The 23,628-nt window shown below is 46.9% G+C and overlaps 2 protein-coding genes across 4 annotated transcripts in view; one reads left to right on the top strand and one right to left on the bottom strand.

Moving 5' to 3' along the window:
• Positions 1 to 23,628, bottom strand: part of TBATA (thymus, brain and testes associated) — a 401,276-nt gene that overhangs the window by 13,206 nt on the left and 364,442 nt on the right. Inside the window, exon 2 of the mRNA XM_082424561.1 lies at positions 1,187 to 2,381. Within this exon, the coding sequence (XP_082280687.1) occupies positions 1,187 to 1,386 (200 nt within the window). The 5' untranslated portion in view covers positions 1,387 to 2,381. The remainder of the gene's footprint in view (positions 1 to 1,186; positions 2,382 to 23,628) is intronic.
• Positions 13,939 to 23,628, top strand: part of SGPL1 (sphingosine-1-phosphate lyase 1) — a 63,458-nt gene continuing 53,768 nt past the window's right edge. Inside the window, exons 1-3 of one of the 3 annotated variants that reach the window (XM_082424505.1) lie at positions 13,939 to 14,300; positions 19,938 to 20,152; positions 21,449 to 21,510. In XM_082424505.1, coding sequence (XP_082280631.1) covers positions 21,484 to 21,510 — 27 coding nt within the window. In that variant the 5' untranslated portion in view covers positions 13,939 to 14,300; positions 19,938 to 20,152; positions 21,449 to 21,483. Of the gene's footprint in view, positions 14,301 to 19,937; positions 20,153 to 20,202; positions 20,608 to 21,448; positions 21,511 to 23,628 lie in introns of those variants that run through there. The other 2 variants (XM_082424506.1, XM_082424504.1) reach the window with 2 other exon arrangements.

Raw genomic sequence — 23,628 nt, 5'->3', positions numbered from 1 at the left:
TTCCTGAGATGCTCTGAAATCTGGTTGCCAGGACTTCACCACCACCCTCGTGACACCAAAGCTGAGCCTCCCCCAGGGTCCTTTCCCAGCCATGCCCTCCGGCCCCAGGGACCCTTCTGTCTTCCTAAGATGCCTGAGCAGGGAGCCAGGACCCCAGTTTTCTCTCAGAAACCATTTCTAAAGCCAGAAAGAGAAGCCATAGACCCACCTACTCATCCAAATACCTGGACTGGAGCAAAGGTACATTATATACACCTCCAGGGCCAGGGGGCTGACCCTAGCATGGGCCTCTCCCCAAGCCAAACTGTTGGCAGCCCAAGAGAAGCCAGCTATAGGCTGTCACCCTCCCCCCTTGCCCTCAGGGGCAGTTTTGGCCCAGACTCAGCGTCCAGGAGCCAAAGCTGGCGCCAAGACCAGACTAGGCCAGTGAGTCCTTTTCCCGGGGGGACCCCTCCCCGGAGATGCAGAGGTGACAGGGCGGCTGTCAGGGCTGCGTCGCTGCAGGAAAGCCTCAAGCTCTTGCTTCGCTTCGCTGGAGACAAGCGTCTCAGGTTCTCTGTCCTCCACCCGCACCCCTTCCCTCTCCTGAGGACGCTGTGCTTCTGCCCCTGGAGGAGGAGATGGAGTAGGTCCAGCGAGGATCCACAGGTGGGCTGCTGTCCGCCAGGGGCCTGGTGGGACCACCTGCCTGCTGACTGTCTGCTTTCCCTTCCGGTGGCCCTGGCTGAAGGGAGTCCCGCTGGAGGAGTATAGATGGACTCTGGATATGCTAAGCAAGGCGTTTTGCCCCGGGACCCTCTGCGGATCTCGCTGACCAGGCCCCTGAGTTTCCTCTTCCGTCCTCGATTCGCCTCTAAGGGATCTGGGACTTAAAGAAATAAAGCAAACCTCCTCTGAAATTCACTGTTAGCTGGCCTCCCCTACCCCCAACTAACAGAAGAAGTCAGCCCCTGAAAACCCCTGGAATTTCTGTGCTCCTGCCCCCTGCCTGTGACTCTCTCCCTACCCAGGAGGGGCCCTGCTTGTGACTTTGCTAACTCAGGCCTGAGAACCCACTGGGGGCCTGGCTGACGGCAGTGGAAGGTGATCTCCACTTGGACCCTCAGTTTGTTGAGTTCCTTTGTCTTCCGCCCACCCCGGCCCCCTCCACCTCCTTGGTCAGCAGGGAAGGCATTTGGGACCTTACCTCGTCAGTGGATGCTCTGCCAATTGGGTCCTCACTTCCGTAGCCATTGTAGGGCCTCTGACAGAGTAAGGACCGGTGAATTTAATACTAGTGTTGAAGATGGATAACAGGAACTCTTGTTGACTGGTAGTAGGAGTGTAAACCGGAACAGATTTTAGGGGAAAAAATTGGCAGTATCTTATAAAATTGAACATTTGCATGCCATATCAACCAGCAATTCCTCTCCCAGAAATATACCCCAGAGAAACTCTTGCAGATGTGCAAAGGGGGCTATGTGTAAGAATATTCAAACCAACATTGTTCAGATTAGCAAAAACCTGGTGACAATCTAAATGTCCAGTGGCAGAAGAATAGATAAATATGCTGTGGTCCATTCAGACGATTGAACATTATATTGCAATGACAATGAACAAACCACAGCTACACGCAACAACATAGATGAATCTTACAAATGTGATGCTAAGTCTAGGAAAGCAAGTTGCAGGAGACCATATAGCCTGAGATGCTTTTTAAAAATAAAGTTCAAAAGCAACCAAAATTAGAGGACTTCCCTGGTGGTGCAGTGGTTAAGAATCCACCTTCCAATGCAGGGGACGCGGGTTCGACCCCTGTTCAGGGAACTAGATCCCACATGCATGCCACAACTAAGAGTATGCATGCCAAAACTAAGGAGCCAGTGAACCGCAACTAAGGAGCCCACCGGCCTCAACTAAAGAGTACACGTGCTGCAACTAAGGAGCCGGCGAGCTAAAACTAAGGAGGCTGCCTACTGCAACTAAGACCCTGCACAGCCAAAATTAAAAAAGAAAGAAAGAAAGAAACAAACAAAAGCAAGGAAAATTATCATAAACGTGATAGAACAAGAAAAAAGAGCAGGGGCTTCCCTGGTGGCGCAGTGGTTGAGAATCTGCCTGCCAATACAGGGGACACGGGTTCGAGCCCTGGTCTGGGAAGATCCCACATGCCGCGGAGCAAATGGGCCCGTGAGCCACAATTATTGAGCCTGCGCGTCTGGAGCCTGTGCTCCGCAACAAGAGAGGCCGCGATAGTGAGAGGCCCGCGCACCGCAATGAGGAGTCGCCCCCGCTCGCCGCAACTAGAGAAAGCCCTCGCACAGAAATGAAGACCCAACACAGCCATAAATAAATAAATAAATAAAAATTTAAAAAAAAAAAGAAAAAAGAGCAATGAAACGCTAAACACAAAATTCAGATAGAGGCTATTTCTGAGGGCAGATGGGAAGGGAGAGGGGGGAGGAGAGGAGCAAATATGATGTGTTGGTGGTGGTATTCTAGTTGTTGGTTTGAGAAGTGCATTTACTGGTGATGACATGAATGAAAGATAATAGGTGTTAAAGCCAAGAATTGTGATTAATCTAAATCTATGGATCTGTATATATAGTGCTGGGGTTGCAGGTGCCAAGGATGGGGTTGAGGCAGGAAATCAGTGCATTCTGAGAATTAACCGTCTGAGTCATAGAATCTGCAAGGGACCCCAGAGATTCCCCCAGGGCCAGCCTTCCATCAGGTTAGGGTGGAGGGGAGCGGACAGCACTACCTGAGATCGGGTAAGAGGAGAGACTTTGAGATCAAACAGCAAGGAGCCAGGCATCCTGACTCAAAGTCTCCTGATCTTTGCCTAAAGAGAAAACCAGTTGGCAGGGCTTCCTTTGAAGGAAGTTTGGACATCCTTAATGACGGGGGCTAGGCTCTAGAGCACTTAGATGCTGCAGGGTCGAGGACAGGGCATTGGGATGCCCCATACCCACCTGCCTACAGGAAAAGGACTTGATAGAACAGAGACTTTTAAATACTTTTGACTGTGACCATAGTTAAAAAACTCATTTTTACATCATAACCCAATTCACACACACAAGTGTGCATGCATTTGTGTGTGTATGTGAAACTGAAGCAATTCTTACCCTTGTTATATATGATGCATACTGATAGTTTCATCCTATTTTTTGTTTTCATTTTGTCAGTGTTAGATGCAAACTATTAAATTGATTTTATAAGCCACTAATGGGTCATAGCCCACAGCTGCTGTGAAGAGGTCACCAGAGCCTCTAGCAGGCCAGGCCTGCCTTTTCCAGAGCAAGCCAGGCCGGGGCCCCACTGCATCTGACCCTGACCTTCCTTCCCTCTCTCCCTGGGCCCCCAGCTGGCCAGGCACAAGGGGCCTGAAGGCTGACACTAATGCAGAGACAGAACTTCCCTTTTCCCCTCTTGGCCCCTGTCGGTCCTCCCCCAGGCCCTGGGCTGTCTGGAGTGCCCATTTCCTGCCCTGTGGAGATCCCCGGACTCACGGAGGAAAGTGGCCGCTATAGCATGTGGGTGAGTAGCCCTTGCTGCCCCAGCAGGAAAGAGCAAAAGAATATGTCAATGGGAAGGCTCGTCAGTTCTGTGGGTAAGCCTGTCGCTTTGTGACAGCATGAGCCAGTGGTTGCTAGGTTACCTCTGCCCCACAACTCCAGAACCCACTCCCCGGCACCCCTCTCCTTACCCCCACCCAGCTCCTCTTACCCTTCCTGGAGGGTCAGGAGGGCTCGCTTGAGGACCTGCTCGCCCTCCCTCCAAGCTCCCTTTCTATCTCCCATTCAGCGCTTTCAATGGGGACCAAGGGAGAAAATGAGAATCAGGGGCTGATTTCAGCCAACGAGCATCAGGCAGAGAGAGAAAAACTGGCAAAAAATTTTGGTTGGGCTGGGTGCCAGCTCTGTCAGCCTGACCGGGCTGTCTGCCACCACGGAGGGGGTCCGTCTCCATGCATCCTATTTCTGGGGATTGATTCGCAGAGAGCTGTCTCTTAGATGGAGAGGAGGAGGCCGCCAACAGGATCCAAAGCATCCCTGCAGCCCTACTCTAGGCAGGTTAGCTGGGTGGGAGGACCCTGGGCTTTCAGTTCGGCAGGGGTTTCCATGGGATTCTGACACTCCCTAGATGTGCCACCTTGAGTAAGTCGTCTGTACTGCCAGAGGTGTGGAACAGTGGTAAGAATACTTGGTTCCAATTCCAGCTCTACTTCCTAGCTATGAGGCCTCAGACAATTTACCTGATGTCTCTGAGCCTCAGTTCCTCTGTCTCTGAAATGGAGATGATACTTGAACTTATTCTCACGGGATCTTTGAGATTGCATGACGTAATGCACATGAAAGTGTTTAGAGTAGTGCCTGGCACCAAGTATGCTAACTTATATTATTACCCTCTCTGAGCCAGTAAAATGGGGCACCCTCACCTACTTCTCAGGTTATTCTTTTTTTTTTTTTAATCAGATTTTGCTTTTTTTTTTTTAATTTTATTTATTTATTTATTTATTTTTGGCTGTGTTGGGTCTTCGTTGCTGCGCGCGGGCTTTCTCTAGTTGCGGCGCGCGGGCTTCTCATTGCAGTGGCTTCTCTCATTGTGGAGCACGGGCTCTAGGCGTGTGGGCTTCAGTAGTTGCGGTACACGGGCTCAGTAGTTGTGGCTCACGGGCTCTAGAGCACAGGCTCAGTAGTTGTGGCACACGAGTTTAGTTGCTCCGCGGCATGTGGGATCTTCCCGGACCAGGGATCGAACCCGTGTCCCCTGCATTGGCAGGCGGATTCTCAACCACTGCGCCACCGGGGAAGCCCTCTCAGGTTATTCTGAAGGACAAACAAACGAATAAAAGCGAAGCACCCAGTCATATGCCTGGTGCACAAGAGATGCTCAAAAATGGTAATAATAATCACTGTGATTGGTATCTCTTTTTTTTTAATTGAAGTATAGATGATCTGTAATTGGTATCTTGATGGAGGGAAGATGGAGGGGGATGGGATGAGTCCTGAGCCTGAGAACTACCATGGGTAGTTTACTTTGTTTCTTTGGGGCTCAGCTTGGACCGCTGAAACAGGGGACCAGGATAATCCTCTGTCCACAGGGCTGACGTGAGATCAGAGGCTGTGAGGGGCGTACACAGACTCTGCCAACAATGGAAGGGTTTGCAGATGATGCTTGGTGCTGTCCTAGGAGTCAGGCTGCCGGCCCTCAAAACGGATGGGGGTGGGCCTAGTCGAGGGTCTTCCTTCTCGGCACCCCTGGCTTCATATCAGTGGCCCAAGGCTTCTAGACTCTGTGTCCTCTGCTGGGGAGGAAGAGCAGGAAGGAGGATGGCTAGAGGCAAACCCAAGTTCTTCAGAAGTTCTGCCCCTCCCCACTGAGGGGTGGGGACCCAAACCACTGCAGTGCCCCATTCAGGGGTGGCCTCTGAGCTTGGCCTTGCCTCCAGTGCTTCTCCATCCACACAGGTCAGAACGTGCTCCCTTGAGGCTCTGGCTTCTCCTGGGCTTGTCTCTGCAGGAATGAGGTGACCCCTGTGAAACCATTCTGAAAGCCCCCTCTTGCATGCTTCTGGGAATCCTGATGGCTACTATGACAAATAAGACTGTATTTGAAAGGAGAGAGAGCTTTCTTCCCTCCTGCCAGCCCCTCCGTGGTGCTTTCAGCTCACCTGGGGGATTTCCCACAGTGTGACCTGACTCGGCCAAGACTAAAGCCCACTCATCCTCCCCTTGCACCTCTTACCCCACCACTGTGTTGTTTAAAACTGAACACCAGATCTCCGTGCAGATTGCAGCTTTGGGATTGAAGGGGGTACCTTACGGAATGCCCTCAACACTGGTGTATAAGGTTTATGAGAGACTTGAGAGGAAACCCTTCCGACTGCTCTTTACGGAGCGTCAAAAAGAGGAGAGAGATTCTGCCTGCCTGTAAATGGTCTGAAGTACAGTCCTCCTGCTGGGATGCCTCAGTTATAAGAGAAGCACCGTAAAATTGTATGGAATACTTCTTATGTGCCAGGCACTGTGCTAATCCTTTTAAACATATTGTCTCATTTAACCCTGTAGATGAGGAAGTTGATGATCAGAGCAATCCTTGTATGTGTTAAAAAATATATTCTCCCCTTGTGGCTTGCTCTTCTGTCTCCAAATGCAGACTTTTTTTTTTTTTTTAACATCTTTATTGGAGTATAATTGCTTTACAATGGTGTGTTAGTTTCTGCTTTATAACAAAGTGAATCAGCTATACATATCAAATGCAGTCTTTTTTTTTCTTTCTTTCTTAGTATTTTATTTCACTCCTATCAAACATACTGAGACATAATATTAAATTTGTGGTAGAGAAAGATTAAAAAAAACATAACTTTTCAGGATATCATTATTTCCGTATCTCCCAACAAGGTTACTGTGTAAATACATCCCTAAGATATATTTTCTCAAACACCTCTGACACCAAATGTGTGAGTTTTCTATACCAAGCAATTCTCCAATTTTCTACAGACACCAGCTAGGTATCCTGCAGTTTAATCCAATTCTGACACGAACTATCCAGGGTTAGTGCAGCCCCACAGATTAAGGGCTCAGCCCCACAGAACTGCCCCCTTCAGACTCCAGTAACAAGTAGTGGGTTCCCAGGTTACTCACACTTCTGTCCAACTTGGCTGCAAATCAGGGGTTCCCATGACCCCGTCGTCAGGTTTTATAATTTGCTATAATGACTCACACAACCCAGGGAAACACTTTACTTCCTATTATTATAAACAATGAGGTACTTAGGACAAGGTCCAGAAGGGTCCTGAGCACAGGAGCTTCTCTGTCCCTGTGGAGTCTGGAGTGTACCACCCTCCCAGCACATGGATGCATTTACCAACCCTGAATTATGGAGGTTTCATTGCACAAGCATGGTTGATTAAATAATTGTCTATTGGTGGATAACTCAATCCCCTGTCCCTCTTCCCTTCCCTGGAGGTCGGAGGGTGGGGCTGAAAGTTCCAACCCTCTAATTATATGTTTGGTTCCTCTGTAGCAACCAGCCCCCATCTGAAGCTATCTAGGGGCCCATAAGAGTCAAGTCATTAGCATAAACTCAGAAACTCAGATAAGGTTTAAGGGAACTTATTGTAAATAAGAAAAGACACTCTTTACACCCCTGTCACTCAGGAAATTACAAGGGATTTAGGAGCTCTGTGCCAGGAACCAGAGTCAAAAACCAAATATATATTTCTTATTATATCACAATATCATATACATATTGGATTTATTTGAGGGAGTAGAATAGCTGATTTTGTGCAAATAGTGCCCAGAGAGGAGGCAAGAGTAAAGGGTCCTTCCTGGAGGTAATGGAAACACAAATGTGTACACAGATTAGAATAGGCCGTACTGCCACCACACTGCTTGCTTCTCCTTCTGCTACAGAAAAACACCAGAACCCTTCATCACAAGTATCACCAAAACATCATAGGATGCATCAAATGCAGTCTTTTGATGGAGAGAAATTTCTAATTTTAACTTAGCCCAATTGATTAATTTTGTCCTTAGTGATGAATGGTGTTTGTGTCCTACTTAAGAGATCTTTGCCTACCCAAAGTTATGAAGATACTTTTCATATTATTTTCTAGAAAGTTTACTGTCTTACTTTTCACATTTAGAGCTATGATCAATCTGGAATTGGTTTTTGTGTATGGTGTAAGATAGGAGTCAAGAGCCATATTTTTTCCCCTACAAATATCTATTTGACCAGCACCATTTTTAAAAACACTGTCTTTGACTTGCTTCTCTCTGGTATCACCTTTATCAAAATTCAAGTGTCCATATACGTGTGGGTCTGTCTCTGGACTTGTTCTTTTCGAGCGCACTATGGGTCTAGCATTCTGCCAATACTACACTCTCTTAGCAACTGTAGTTTTAAATACATCTTGATATCTAGTGGTATAAAACTTCATTGGAGAAAACTATTTTTTTTGCTCCACTCTCAATACTTCTGACACCAGATGTATGGGGTTTTTCCCACACCAAGCATTTCCCCATTTCAGCAGGAACCAACTGGGTGTCCTACAAGTTTAATTTAATTCTGACACTGTCTGCCCGAAGACAGCATCAGACCCCACAGGCTAAGGGCCCAGTCCCACAGGGCTGCCCCCATTTCAGACACTGAAACTGAGTGTCCCGCTAAAACTAAGTTCCCGTACTGAGTTGATGATTAATCTCTCAATCCAAAACTTTATTCCCTTTCTTGTCCCCTCTGACCTCAATCCTGTGCTAACTGAACACTCATCGACCAGGGTCAGATGACTAAAATTGCTGTTGTCGATAACATGATAACATCGTTAATGTACTCAGGTTGCTACTATAGATATCGTCGTTAACGTACAAACTCAGATTGTTTCTCCAGGGCAACGTGAGATAACAGGCCCTTGAGCCATGGACCACCTGGCCAGAGAATCCAAAACCAGAGACATCCTGAGCCCCAGAACCTTAATGTCACAGAAATGTCACCTGATGATGATTAATTCCAGCCTCTTTGTTCTTCCCCTTCAAAACATCCCTCACTCAAAGACCAAATGGAGTGGATCTGAGACTTGTCTCCCACTCCCTTGCAGGGTGTGATGCAATAAAACCCTTACTTTGCTGCAAACACCCGCTGTCAGAATTTGGCTTCCTGTGGCCGCAGGCACATGAGCCCTTATTGGTAACAACACCAGTCGCAAGTCCAGGTTGTCATCTGTATTTCTGACTGACCAGTGTTAAATCAGAGTTCTCACGATCCCCTCCTCAGGTCTGCAAGTTTGCTAGAATGGCTCACAAAGCTCAGGTAAATATTTACCTATGTTTACAGTTTATTGTAAAGGGTATTATAAAGGATACAGATGAACAGCCAGATGAAGAGGTACCTAGGGCAAGAGCCCGTGTGCAGGAGCATCTGTCCCTTTGGAACTGGGGTGTGCCGCTCCCAACATGTGGACCTCTCACCAACCTGGAAGCTCTTCAGACACCATCCTTCTGGGTTTTTATGGAGGCTTCAATAGGTAAGCGTGATGGATTAAATCATTGGCCATTGGTGATTGAGTCCACCACCAGCCCCAGGTCAGGGGGTAGGGCTGAAAGGTTCCCCTGGCAACCAAATATTACCTCAGTAACATAAAGTCAGGTGTGTGATTGAAAGAGCCAGTTATGAATAACAAAAGACACCTTTAGCTGTCTCATCACTTAGGAAATTCCAAGGGTTTTAGGAGCTAGGAATGAAGATGAAGACTAAATGGATATATATTTCTTATGATAAATCACAATATTGCAGATTTCCAGCTTTGTCTTTTAAGATTGTCTTTACTCTTCTAGTTCCTTTGCCTTTCCATACAAATTTTAGAATAATTTATCTGCATCTATAAAAATTTTTGCTGGGATTTTGTTTTTTTAACTGATTTTTTTTCCTACCAGGTTTTTTGAGATATGATTGACATACAACACAGTACAAGTTTAAGTTGTACAATATAATGATTTGATTTACATACATCATGAAATGATTATCACAATAAGTTTAGTGAACGTCCATCATCTCATATAGATATAAAATTTAAGAAATAGAAAAAAAATTTTTTCCTTGTGATGAGAACTCTTAGGATTTACTTTCTTAACAATTTTCATACATAACATACAGCAGCGTGAGTTATATTTATCATGTTGTACAGTACATCCCTAGTACTTATTTATCTGCTGTATGATCCTGGTATTATTTCCCATCAATGTACAGGAGAAAATCCTGTGATCACATGCCCTTTATCTCACCTGTTGTCTCTTCTGCTTCATACATGAGATTTTGGATTGTGGTCAGTATCACTGGGTTCTTTGATGAGAGCTGGCTGCTCTTAAAGTTGAGTCTCTGCCAGGCTCTTGGGGTTTACCTACCATGGCATCGCCTGTGCCTCTATTGTCCTGAAGTCTGTGTGACTAGCCTTCTGATGATCTTTTAGAGAATAAAGGAGGAAAGAAAGAGGCGTAACTAACGACCCCACGTGGCTCATCCACCCCTCCTGTCTCCCCTAGGATGGTCAGTTACCTGGTAACGTGTCATCTGAACAGGACTCACAGCTCTGGAGCTGGCAGCTATAGGCTGGTCTAAGTCAGCACTCAGGAAGGTTACCCAACTGAAAGTGTAGGCATCAGAGAAGAGAGAATAAGTCTGAGCTCTCCAGAAAGATCTAAGATCATGGAACCAGACAAGTTTCCTACATTCATCCCTTTTCGACTTAAATGTCCCTTCTTTGACTCCCATCCCAAGTTCTCCCCTCATACTGTCTTTGAATACCCAATAATTCTTACAATTTCATGTATCTCTTCTGCAAGCCTGTCAGCTCCAAGAGGTTAGAGGCCACATCTATCTCGTTTATCACCAAGCATAGGGCCTTGCTCTGCATGCTGGTTACATGGGTGTATTTGCTTTGTACTAATTCATCAAACTCCTGGTGCAATGCCTCATGCCCAGTAAATATTCATTGAATGAATGAATAGATGAATCAGAGTCTAAGGTAGTTATTCTGCCTATTCACCCCTTATATGCCTGAATCCTCTCCTCAGAAGTCCTACCCACTGTATGCTAGTATTTGTCAACAAAACAGCTCTAGTGACAGGGAGCTCGCTACTGCCCAAGGCTGCCTGTTCATTTTCTGTGTAGTCCTGTTGGCTAGAAAGTTCTTCTTAATACTGAACCAAAATATATCTCCTTGAAGCTTCCAGTCAATATTCTTGATTTATTCTTATGGTTACATAAATCAAGCCTCGGCCCTCTTTGTGATGACAACTCTGTAAGAGCCCATGGCATGTTATGCAACTCTAAGTAATTCCACATGACTAGGGAAATGAGAAATCCCAGAAGGCACAAAACAGTCCAGTTTATTATGCCTGCTGTCCCAGAAAACTTATTAGTTATGTCCTCGGTCTCAAAAGTGTCCCAGATTGGATGATTAATTACATAGTTACTCTAACTATGCCTGGGGTATAAAGTCTAAGGGTGAGGTAGAAATGGGGGAGATGAAGGTAGAGAGAGGCAGGGGCTGATCATAAGGGGCCTTGTGGACCAAGTTCAAGAAGAACATTCAATTAACTGGGCCTTGTATGGTACCTTCCTTTGGAGGGCATCCTCTCCAGATATGATCTAATTCACAGACAGATCAGTACATCCATTGATAGATGATTATTGCTATGGATTATCATTTATGGAAGACATCAGGTAAGCGCTTTCCAAATAGCCTGGGGTGTGGCCCGGGCAATCTCTGCTGACCCTTGTTCATGCATTTTCTGTAACTGATTCTCTGCCACTAAGGCTTGGTTTTGACTTGTTTTTATAGTTGTGAGGTTGTGTCCAGAGACAACATTGAGCCATCCCCTCAGGACCTCTTGCTGTCAACCAGAGACTTTGTAAGACTTCCCCGGAGGGATGTAGCTAGGATCAGAAGCAGGCCTATAGCGATAAACAACTTGCTTTAAAGGACTGAAATTATTTGTATATTGGAGGGACTGGTAAGGATATTTGACCAAAACAAGTTTTTAGTTGAGTCTAAAATGATGCAATAACAAGGCAGTGCTGAGTTAGATGTTTGACTGGGCAGCCAGTGGAAATGGTTTAAATATTCGGAGTACGTGAATTACATGAGAAGTGGATAGTAAGAGTGGGTATTTGAAATATGTCTGAATGAGTGGATTCCTTTGCACTGCCCCCTGCAACATCTGTCCCTAAGTGGCAGGTGTTTCTTTGCACCCCAAAACTGAGTGTAGCAGTCCCCTCAAGCAGATCCACAAGGACGAGCTTCAGGCTGCTTTTACCCACCAGGAAGCCAGTCGGCAGTGGACCCCAGGGCTTCTGGAGGCTTCCCGACCCCAGTCACTGCTCCAACAGTTGGACGCTCAGAGGGGATGTAAGGCAACTAGGAGTGGTCGTGTCACCCTTCCCTTCCCATTCTTCTTTTGTCAACCTATTGAAGTGTGGGGCTAGTTTGAGAATCTAGGTGTATTAATTTGCTAGGACTGCTGTAACAAAGCACCATCAACAGGGTAGCTTGAACAGCAGACGTTTATTGTCTCACTGTTCTGAAGACTAGAAATCTGAGATCAGGGTGTCGGCAGGACCGGTTCCTTCTAAGGGCTGTGAGAAAGAATCTGCCCAATGCCTCTGCCCCAGACTGGTGGTTTGCTGGCAGTCCTTGGTGTTCTTTGACTTGTAAAAGCATAGTCCCCATCTCTGCCTTTATCTCCGCATGGCATTCTCTCTGTGTGCATGTATGTGTCTACAGTCACCCTTTTTAAAGGACACCAGTTATATTGGATTAGGGGCCCACCCCACTCTCGTGTGACCTCATCTTGACTAATGACATCTGCAATGACCCCTCTTCCAAAGAATGTCCCATTCTGAGGTACTGTACTGAGAGTTAGGACTTCAACATATGAACTGTTGGGGGACATAATTCAGCCCACAACACTATGTATTTCAACACTAGGGTAGATAGAAATAGCCTCAGCGTGAATGTAACCACTCTATTGGTTACTGCTGCAACCAGCTCTATTTTGTGGGAAACGATCAGGTCAGAAAGAGTCCCGTGGTTAAGGGAGAGGTACCCCAATCCTGCTCTAACAAGTTAAAGGTATAGCCCACTAGGCATGGGTTAGTTTGTCTTGAGCTGTGAATGTGACTTCTCCTCAGGGGCTGCTAGCTTGGTCACACATGGCAGCCTGCTGGTCAGGGCACAGCGTGGACTGTAGTTCTGGGAAGCTCCTTTTAATCTGTTTATCTCACTTTCCAAGAGTCCATCTGCTAAGCTCACGCCCTTGTTCTATCCCAGAACCAACCGCCTTCACTCTTTGCTGAGATGAAAGCAAAAGCCTGTACCTAGTCTGCCATTTGGATCTTCTTCCAGCCATTCTCTATACTATGCGGAGGAATTGTTTTAAAACACAAATGTGATACGGTCAGCTCCTTGATTAAAAGGACCTCAATGGCTGCTTACTGCTCTTTCCATAAAGTTAGAAATACTATATCCTGCAGGGCCCGGAGGTCTCAGGACACTTAACATCTCCATCTAGTTCCCAGCTGCATTTGCTTAAAAACAATTGAATTGGCCATACTCTGTTTCTTGATAGGGGTGCTGAACACTGACGTTCACGCCGTGAATATTCATCAAGCTCTACTCTTTGATTTGTGGACTGGTCTGTACCTATAGTATATTCTGATGAAAAAACAAAACTTCAAAACAATTGAGTAAGTTGCCCAAAGTTCTGGGAGTTCCTTAGTCATATTCTTCTTTATGACCTTTTAGATCACTTGACAATTACTGTGCAACTACGAATTTCTTTTCTCTCTCTTGGGAGAGAAAGATGGAATTAACAAAGAGGGGTTGATTCAGCAAGTTACATCAGGATCACAAGACAGATTATGCAAATTGCAACAAGAACACAATATGGTCCTACAATATTTTTGTGCTCTTTTTGTCCAGAAATTATGCTGGCTTGCTGTTTCCTGTTGCTAACTAAGGATAAAGAGTTATCATATGTTGCATTTGCCTGCCATTCTACTTAAAACTGTAGCACCCATGACATCCTGCTCCATACCCCACATTTTCTGTTTCCCATACTGGGCTTTGCTTCTTTTTCCACAGCCCTTGGCACCTTCTAACTTGCCATATAGTTAGTTATTCTGTTTATTTGTCTGTCTCCTTCCACTAGAATGTAAGTTGCATGACGGCAGGGATCTTTGTTTTGCTCAGTGATTCATCCCCCACCCAGGATACTGCAACCTAACATTAAATAGTTGAATGGATGAATGAACGAGCCTGAGGTCTACATTCCCAAATGGTAACTCTCCCATTACCTGCTTGGGCCCCTGAAGGCATGTGCATTTGTACACCTGCCCTACACATCTGTCCCTACTGACCTGTACACCAGCCTCTCCCTCCCCTCCCCCTAACTCTTGCCATGCTCGCTGGCCTTCCTGAGCCCACCTCTGGGCCTTGGCATATACAGTTTCCTCAGCTGGAACACTCTTCCTGCATCTCTCTGCCTGGTTAACTCCTGCTCATCCTGCCCCCTCAGCTCACGCTGTCCTTGATCCCTCTGCCTAGGTCCGTTCCCCAGAGCATGGAGCATGGAGAACAACTGCCTTTAGTTTAAAAACAAAACAAAACAAAAAACTGGGGAAAATTTCTTTAATTTTGTAAGACATAAAATCTTTTCCATCTGCTTGCAGAGATGGACGCCCTCTCCTTCTACCCTGACCCTGAGCTCCGGATATAGCTGCTGCCCGCCCAGCTGTCCAAAGCCCAGCTCCTCTGAGTGAGTCAGTCCTGGAAACCGGTTCTGCAGGGCCAGGAGAGGAGTAACCATGGGTCAAGGTTACTAATTGGCCCCCTGGTCCTCTGTTTACACAGGACTTATATTACTCTTCATTGCATCCCATCTGTGTCAACACTGAAGGGGAGGGAGAGGGAGAAGGCGCTGGCCTCCCAGGGCATTCTGGCCCCACCATGCATCCTTAGCGCAGGACCAGGGCAGACACCCTCTCCAACCAAATAACTCTGTGATCAAGGGCCCCTCCTGGGACCCTGAGCACAGAGAGGTAGAGTTTCTAAACAGAGGCTTCTGGGAAGTGTAACCCAAGTAGGGCATAGAGAATTCTAGACTGACAGAGTTGGAGAGCAGCTTCCCCTCTCTATCCAATTTTGAGCTCAGGAAATTGAGACCCAGAGAGGGTAAAGGGTGAATCCAAAGCCACACAGCATGTGAGTCTCAAAGCCAGCAGGAGAACCTATAAGTTTCATCATGTTTTATGGGCCTGGGCTTCTACAGCAGGAATTCTAGGTTCGGTTTCCACTAGCTGTGGGACCAAGGCATAGAAATTGATGAGAATGGATAGAATTTAGCAACTTTTATCTGGGGATGTTCAAAATACAGACGTTTGGGCCCCACCTCTCATTCACCAGGGAATGTAGGAAAGCCCTGACATGGGGATTTGGAAAAGCTCCTTGAAGGTTCTGATGTGCCATGCTAGAAGGGAAGGACGGGCCGGATGATGCTTGAGTCCCTCCTAACTTGACAGACGTTCAGCTGTAGATATTAACATGAGGCTTGTGTTAGCGTGCATTCCTGTTATCAGTCCTCAGTGGGACAGTTTGGCTCCCTAGGGGGAATCCCAAAATTTTAAAAAGTTTTGGTTGTCACAATGATGGGGGTAGTTCTGCTGGCATTTGGTAATGGTGATGGATGCTAGATGTCTTATAATGCAGACATTGCAAAGGCAGTCCCTCACAATGAAGAATTGTCCTGCGTCCTACACATTTTTTTTTTTTTAACATCCTGCCAGAACAATCATGTAGGAGAAAAACCAGTTCATAGTCACATGGGCCAAGAACTCAATTTCACTTTCATACAAGAAAAAGTGGATTTCTTTAAAAACATGGTTTTATCATACACTCTTCCTGGAGCACATCTACCATGTTGAAAGTTGCAGGTTGGTTATCCTTCATTTTGTTTGGAACTTTATCAACTCTTAATCCATCATTTTGGAAAATCACATCACCTGTGGTAATGCTGCTCACATAGTACTAGAGTCAACAAGACAACACCTCTATACTGGACTGCATTTGTAGCTTTCCCGTTCAGAACAATTGTATGTAGTTGTATAAAAATACTAATTTAGCCTTATTTCAAAATGGCAAATATAAAGGAAAAAAATGACAACAATATTAAATATTACCTTCAGTGCATACTTATCCATCATAAGTTCATGCATCTGCTAACTTCACGTAGCATTTTTTTCTGATGGCTTTCAGTTTTAAAGTTAGGACACTATATTGCTATGTAGGTAGGTACTCACCCCTGTTTACGACATATATTTTGTAACTCTCATAAACAAGGGGTGTTGGGTTTAGTTGGTTTGGGTCTTACTGATCTACAAACACCAAAAATCTGCAGGAATACGATAGATCTGTAGCTCTTGGGTAAGCCTTGCAAAGGCCTAGGGTGCACTCAGTGGGGCAAGGGGCACGTTGGAAAGACTAATCAACTGTCAGGATCAGGTCCTGATGGGGACTGAGCCAGACCTAGAGCAATGAGATGAGAGAGAGCTAGGCTTGCTTTAGCTGGTCACAGAGCCTAGATTGGCATCTTATCTGAACTCCATCATGCACATGGTGGAGGAGGTTAGACTAATAGTTCCTGAGTGCCTACTGTGGATCGGCCCTGTGCTGGGTACACATACCCAGCCGCCCTCACAGTCCCAGGGTAGATGCTATTAACCTTTGTTTTTCAACCAAGGAAGCCCAGGCTCAGTTAAACCCACTCACCTGAGGCCACACAGTGATCTCTGGGTAGAGGCTCGTCTGCATTCAAAGCTGTTCTGTCATCGCAGGCCCAGCTGTTTCCTTCTGCCCAAGGAAGTTTGTATTTATTTGGTTTTTGATAAGCAGTCACTCTCTGGTTTTGATGCTTTGCTAGGAGTGATTGTGTAGCCTGGATAGCAACAGGGGGCTTCCTCAGGAAAGGTGGGCTTCCTTGGGAAATAACTTGTTTCTCAGGATCTGGCCTGGCCACTCTGACTTTTGGCTGAATTGGCACCTGGGACATGTAGCTCAGTGATCCACTGCACCTTGCTCTTTATCCCAGTGTGGCAACCTCTGGGCACATACTCCCTGCCCTGGCCGGCTCTTAGCACCCTTTTCCCCAGTGGCCGGTTCTGTCATGATCATCCCAGCCTGCTGCTGTTGGGTGGTTTCCTGCCCCTCCTTGAGCAGGGCGTTTTAGGCTCCATGACCAGATGTCCTGCAGGGGGTTTTCCTGTGGGCCATTCCTTCCCAGGCGTGGTTTAGAAGCTGCAGCTGCCCTGAGATCTGCCCGCAGCCCTGTCCTAAGCTGAACTTCCATAGAAAGTCCCCAGTTGGGTGGGTTGGGGGTGGCGGTGTCAGGGTCAGGAGTGGAGGCATGATAGCATGTTCCTGCTTTTAGAGTGGGGACTGTGTGCTTGTGTCTAGAGGGACGGGTGTCACTAACTTGGCCATGGCTAGCTGCCATTTTAAGCAGAACCAGATTTGCCAGCATGGATTATTTTAAAAGAAGCCACATGGGGAAAAAAGTCCAGACTATCTTCCTCCACATTCTGCCCCCTGCCATCCCCAGCCCTCTGTCATCAGCAGGTATTTCAGTTCTCCCTGGTCCCCCATAGGCCTTTCTAATCCCTCCCAATCTTTTTTTTTTTTTATCCTGGAAGGCACTATGATGGCACCAAAGGCCAACTTGGGGAGCATTAGTTCTCCTCTTCACCCTCATACATTTTCTTCATCAACCTCCTTAAACCATCCCAAACAAATGCACAATCTTAAAAAAAACACTGTGCTTTCTCTGCAAGCAGGGTGTTGAGAGAATTGCTTCTCATGTTTTATTGCGCATATATCTCACCTGCGGATCTTGTTAAAATGTAGATCAAGATTTGGTAGGTCTGGAGTGGGGCTCCAGGAAACTGCATTTCTAATCATCTCCCAGGTGATGCCAGGGCCGCTCACTGGGAGACCATGCCACGAGTATGGGAGCCCCAGCACCCCACCTCTGCCTCCCACCAGCCACCTGAGCCCCTCCTTTGTAGAACTTCCGAAGCCCCTACTGTGCGAGCATCTGGGGGGAGAGGGGAAAGAGGTGGACGTTTGTCCCCTCCTTAGCCATCACTCCTGCTTTGGCACATCCCTCTTCTCTCTGAACTGTAATTCTCTCTCATTTATATCCCCTTTGCTCTCTGCTCTCTTGCTTTCTCCCAAGGGCTCACCAATATAGCTAGGACATGTGAGTCCGATAGTCAGTGGGGACTTTGCTCCATTTTGTGATTCCCCCTGTGAAGGCTGAAGTTTTCTTTCTTAATCCTCATGCATCTTTTATCTCTGGTCATTTTCTACTTGATGCTTCTCTTGTAATCCCTGATGTTAAGCTGCAGTCAGAGGGAGTGTGGGGAACAGGAGCAGTGGGCCTGAAGTCTCAGCCCCTGCCCCCCTCCCCGCACACACCCTCACACAGGGCCCTTGGGCTCTGCCAGGAACTGCCAGGAGTCATGCTCCTTTCCCGGCCTTGGTTTCTTCATGCATGTATTATGGGGTTGAACTGCAAATAGTTGAAGGCCCCTCTAGCTCTAACATTCTTTGATTCCAATTCATTAACAAACATATTTTAGGTCCTTCCTACAAAATCTGAAGACTTCACTTCCCATCCAAACTCCACTCCATTCTCCTGTGTGTCTTTGGGATGATCATTTACCTTCTCTGGGCCTTAATGTCTTTGTTTACAAGTTGAGAGATGATGAGAGTCACCTGATCTGGGCAAGTTAGGACATAAATACAGCCTTGGATGTAAAGTTGCCTTAGCATAGTTCTTGGCAAAGTAAGTATCTTAGCTTAGGCTGCTATAGCATAATACCACAGACTGAGTGGCCATAGACATTTATTTATCACAGTTCTGCAGGCTGGGAAGTCCAAGGTCAAGGTGCTGGCAAATTTGGTTTTTGGTAAGGTCCTCTTCCTGGCTTGCAAATGACTGCTGTTTCACTGTGTGCCTGCATGACCTCTTCTTTGTGCATGGAGAGAGAGAGAGAGAGAGAGAGGGAGAGAGAGAGAGAGGGAGAGAGAGAGAGAGAGAGAGAGAGAGAAGAGAGAGAGAGAGAGAGAGAGAGAGAGGGAGAGGGAGAGGGAGAGAGAGAGAGAGAGAGAGAATGCTCTGCCTGGTCTTCTTCTTGCAAGGACATGAATCCTATTACAGGGCTCCACCCTCATTACCTCATTGAAACCTAACTGCCTTCCAAAGCCCCTGCCATCACATTGCGGGTTAGGGCTTCAACATATGAATTTGGGGGGGAAACCTTCAGTCCATAACAATAAAGGTTAGACAATATGGTTGAATTTATTCATTCATCTGGGAAGAATGAACAGACCACCTACTGTGCAGTGTGAGGAGCAGTGAAGTTGTACCACAGAAGTTTAGGGAGCAATCAGACGTGGACCTTGCCCTTCAGTCAGCTGGCACAGAAATTCTAAATTAAAGGATGAGAGGTGGCAGTTAAGGAGGCTAGGGAGAGCAGATCCTAGGATCTGAAGAAGAAATAAAGCAGAGGGGTAGGGGATGAGGGCTGGGGAGGACATAACTGGAATCCCAAAGTTACTCTTGATGAGTAGGCATTGGCAGGAAGCCCAGGACATTTTCTGACCCTTCAACACTGAGAATGCATGTCTGCTGGGGAACAGCAAGAGGACTAAGGGTATGGGGGTGTTAGTGCCTGATTCAGGACCTCTGGATAGTAGAGATGTCTGGGACTTCTGATGGGTAGGGGTGAGGGCAACGAAGCCCAGAGATAACCTGTTCGACTCTTTCATAGTCTTGACCATTCTGGCTGGGAAACTGGCAAGTGCTAAAGGGGCCGTGCAGAAAAGGGCAGATGTGATAACAAGGACTTCCATCCTAAGAGCACTAGATGAGGGTAATGATGGTAGTGATGACACCCCAAATTAGTGTCATGACAACATTTTGCAAGGGAATGGAATTGAGTACATTCATAAGTGTCATTTTTATTAAGATTTCAAGATGCCATGTAGGTGTCATTTAAATAATTTGTTGAAAAAAAAATACTGTATGCAGATCACCTATCAGTTACAAGTAACTACACTGTCTTCTGCTTCTGCTGAATTAGTGCCATGACAACATGGGCAAGTCATGAAACTGACTTAAGAGTTAGTTCTTCTGGAAATGAAGGGTGACCTCTGTGATCCTGGTGGGTGCTCTCACTTGAATATTAGATGACTCCCAACATTGCTCACGGAAATAAAGTAGTATTGGTAGCATTTTTGCCCAACACCTATAGTCACTGTTATCCATTTTTGTGGGGAGAGGGGATGATGGGGATAATATTTCCAATAAGGGCGTTTTCCTGTCGCTTTTCTTCAGGCATCGCTGACCTCGATGGAAATCTCCAGGAAGGAGACAAGGAGCAAATCTCTGAGTCACTCATTAAAATCCCAAAGGCCTCTCTGGAGACCCATCTCGACTCATTGTTATGGATCAGTTTGAACAGTGCTCTGCAGGCTGACTCTCTCAGGGGCTCCAAGTGACCAAAAGTGACCAGCAAGTTGGTTTTTAAAAAGGGAGACTGAAGAAGCCAGGTACCGTCTGCGGCGGGCGCGTTCCGTCTTCTCGGAAGGCCTGGGCGCCGCCCCCGCCAGGCCAGCAGGCGGCGCGCACGCGCCGTGGGGCGCGGAGGGGACAGCGGGCCTGGCGCCCAGGCCGGGGCGTGCGCGTGACCGGCGGCGGAGCCGCGCACGCCAGGGCTGGGGAACGGGGAGGGCACCGTGGGAGCCATTTCCGGACGGGGCGGGGAGGGGCGGGGAGGGGCGGGGCCGCCGGCGGCCGGATCTCTAATCTCGACGGCGGCGGCAGTGGTGGCGGCAGCGGCAGCAGTAGACGCCGCCTGGGGAGCTTGCGCCCAGCGCCCCGCGAGTCGGTCCCGCGGTGAAGAGGAGCAGGGCCGGCGAGACAGTGTCCGAGAGAAGGAGCGCAGAAGCTGGCTCCCAGCTGAGGAGGTGGACGGGGCCGCCGCGGACCCGGAGGAAGGAGGAGGGTCCGGGCTGGGGAGGAGGGCTTCGGCTTGGGATAGGGGAGAGTCAGGACTGAATGGGAGGCGGGTCCTGGTCGGGGAGAGGGAGGAGTGACGGGACTGCGGGGGGCCTGTTGCGGAGGGGTCCCGTTGCGGAGGGGTGAGGAGTGCTGGAAGGGCGAGGAGTGCTGGAAGGGCGAGGAGAGGAGGAAGGGCCAGGCCGGACCGAGGGGCTAGCAGCTCGGGGCGGGCTCGGGTTCGGGCTGAGGGTAGGGGCGCCGACCACCCGAGGTCTGAGTGAGGGTTCGCGAGTGGGTGGGGGAGGGCGCCAGGGCCGAGAAGGAGCGGGGTCCGAAACTCCACTACGCCGGCGGGGTAGGAGTGGTCTTGGGGTGGGCAGGTTTGCTGGTCCTTCGCAGGCGAGAAGAGGGTTGTGGGGAGGGAGGGATGAAGTCGAGAACGAGGCCTACCTGTTTCTAAAGGGAGTCCACCGGAGGCTGGACCCTGTGAGTGGACTGCCTGTAGCGTCCGCGTCTCGGCCGGGTTAGTTTGAATGGGCGGGGCTCCTGGCCTTCAGGCCCTGGTCCGCTGCAGGTTGGGCGTTTCCCCCGGTCGCTACCTGGGGGGATTGCTTTGTGGGAGGCTGGCTCTGGAAGCGTTTGGGCAGCTGTGGGAGGGAAGCAGAGTGCCAGCAGGATTCTGATTCGCTGGTTTGGGGTGCTGGGGTGGAGTGTGAAAGCTAGGAGTGAAATCTGAGCTCTTAAAGGAGGGAGAGAACCGTTTCTCTGCAGCTCTCGCGAATCTCGGCGGGCCGACTGGACCGTTTAAAGCGTTAGAAGTAAACAAACGTGGTTCCCTTTTGCAGAGGGGAGGCACTGAAAGGACGCCTGGAAGAGGAAGATGCCGAGTACGGACCTTCTGATGTTGGTGAGTCCTTTTTGCATCTATTCTCCTTGTTGTAAGTCACTTGTCGTTTACGTTTTATTTTTAGTCCGAAGGATGAGTGTGTAGATTTCACCTCTATGCTTGCTTTTGGTAGCTGAGAGTTTCTACCACCTTTTATTTTGGGTTTAATGATTAAGGTGGATAAGTGACTGATTTAAGTGTATGTGTGTGTGTGTGTGTGTGTGTGTGTGTGTGTGTATATAATGAATATGAAGAATCATTTTCAAAATTCTTGCAGTTGATTTTAATCTCTCCTTTCTTATACTACCAGAACAGTTTTAAAACTTCTATTAAATTTTGTCTGGATCTGCCGTATATTAGTTTATAAGTGTTTGTTTCCCAGACTAGAGTTATGATTCCCTGGAAGGCAGATATCTTGTCTTATTTGTTTAGAGATGATAAACACCTGTCATGGTGCTTCGTATATGGTGAGTTGCTTAATTGCTGAATTGAACTGGTTTGAATTTACTTGCTTCTGCTGTGCTGAGGGGTATGCCTGTTTTCATAGAGGCTGTTTTTTTCCCCTCTCCTCTTGAGATCTTTCTGTGCTGTTTTTTCACTGAGCAGGGAAAATACAATTGCCAAATGAGTGTTTACCAAAATGACGTTTTATTCTTGGGACATTCATGATTCCATAGAGGCTCTTTATTGATTTTTATTTTTTTCATAGAGGCTTGTTAGTGTGAGGATTGTGAGGAGCCCGTGATTTTCAAATAGCGATGTAGAAGTGTCTGCATTTAGTTTTGAATAAGTCACTTCTTTGAATCTGATGTCTCTTTGTGCAAAAAAACATTGATTTAACACATTTCCTTTCCTTCTCTTTATCTCACTGTCCCAGAGAGTTGGTAGCTGTCACTGGGAAATTGGCGAAAACTAATAATGATGTCCTGTAGTGTCAAAACCTGAAATGTCTGCAGGAGAGATTAAGAGGGCAACAAAGTTGTGATTAGTTCCGGTTTGAGGTGGGGAGCAAGGATGATTTTTAGAGACAACCTGTGGTTTATCCACAGGTTCAGATGAAGAGTTCACCTAAAATAGTTTTTTTTGCCTCAGATTTCATGGATTGTCAGTAGATAATGAATTGTGTTGTGTAATTTTGAATTCTCATTACAAGAGCAATATGTTAGAAGAATTGGAAACTATTAATAAGCAAAAGGAAGCAACCCCCAATAATTCCACTACTCAGAAATAACCACTGTTAGCACCTTGCAGAATGATTTGCAATAATTGGCAATTTCTGTTTTCTGTTTCATAAAGCAGTATGTATATGTAAATTAAGATTCCTGTATGTCAGTAGGATATAACTCCATGCCCAGCCATGTGCTTATTACTTCTTGGGCCTGTGGGCTCCCTTTAACAGTCTGAGCAGTGAGTGCTTTTTTTCAGAATATTAACTTTGAATCAGTTTGAAGTATTTCTCTAGCTGTCACCACTAGTTTCCACTTCCTCTTTTGAAAATCTAGATGTTTAGGGGTGTTGCTTTGCTCCTTGGTGTAAGGAATTAATTCATATAGATAGCAGCTGGCCCTTGAATCATCACTCTCTGAAGACACTGTACATGTTGCTTGAGGTGCTTTCTTTGGAAAAGTTGTCCTTCTTTCTTTGACTGTCCTGTGCTAAATGGTAAAGAATCAGTGACCAGGGCTGGGCTTTCAAGGGGGACACTAAACTGTCATGATCTGAGTTCAAGGTGTTTCTCTATAGTTGCTTTGTACAGTATGATGCATTAGACATGTTCTTGGTCCTCTAACTGGGAAAAAAGGACCCCAGTTAATAGAAGATAACCTCAGTGTAGGGCAGCATATGGTAGAATCTCAGAATTAGAAACAACCTTACAAGTCATATGATGCAACTTCTTTCTTATATTGTACGTGAGTCCTTTTTAGACTATCTCTGCTAAATGAATATCCAGTCATCCATCCTTTCTCCTGGGAGAGTAAGATGGGCATAAGCTAAGACATAATACGAGGTGGATTCAGGAATAATAATTTAAGTCTGATATCTAACATTTATTGAGCACATATTATGTGTTAGGTGCAGAAATAGATATTCTACATACTCATTTAATTTTCCCAAAAACTCTGAAAAATATGCTGGCAT

This window comes from Balaenoptera physalus, assembly GCF_965194825.1.
Source record: "Balaenoptera physalus genome assembly, chromosome: 14".
NCBI lineage: Eukaryota > Metazoa > Chordata > Mammalia > Artiodactyla > Balaenopteridae > Balaenoptera > Balaenoptera physalus.
The sequence above is the reverse complement of the archived record's forward strand: the minus strand, read 5'-3'. Positions and strand labels throughout refer to the sequence as shown.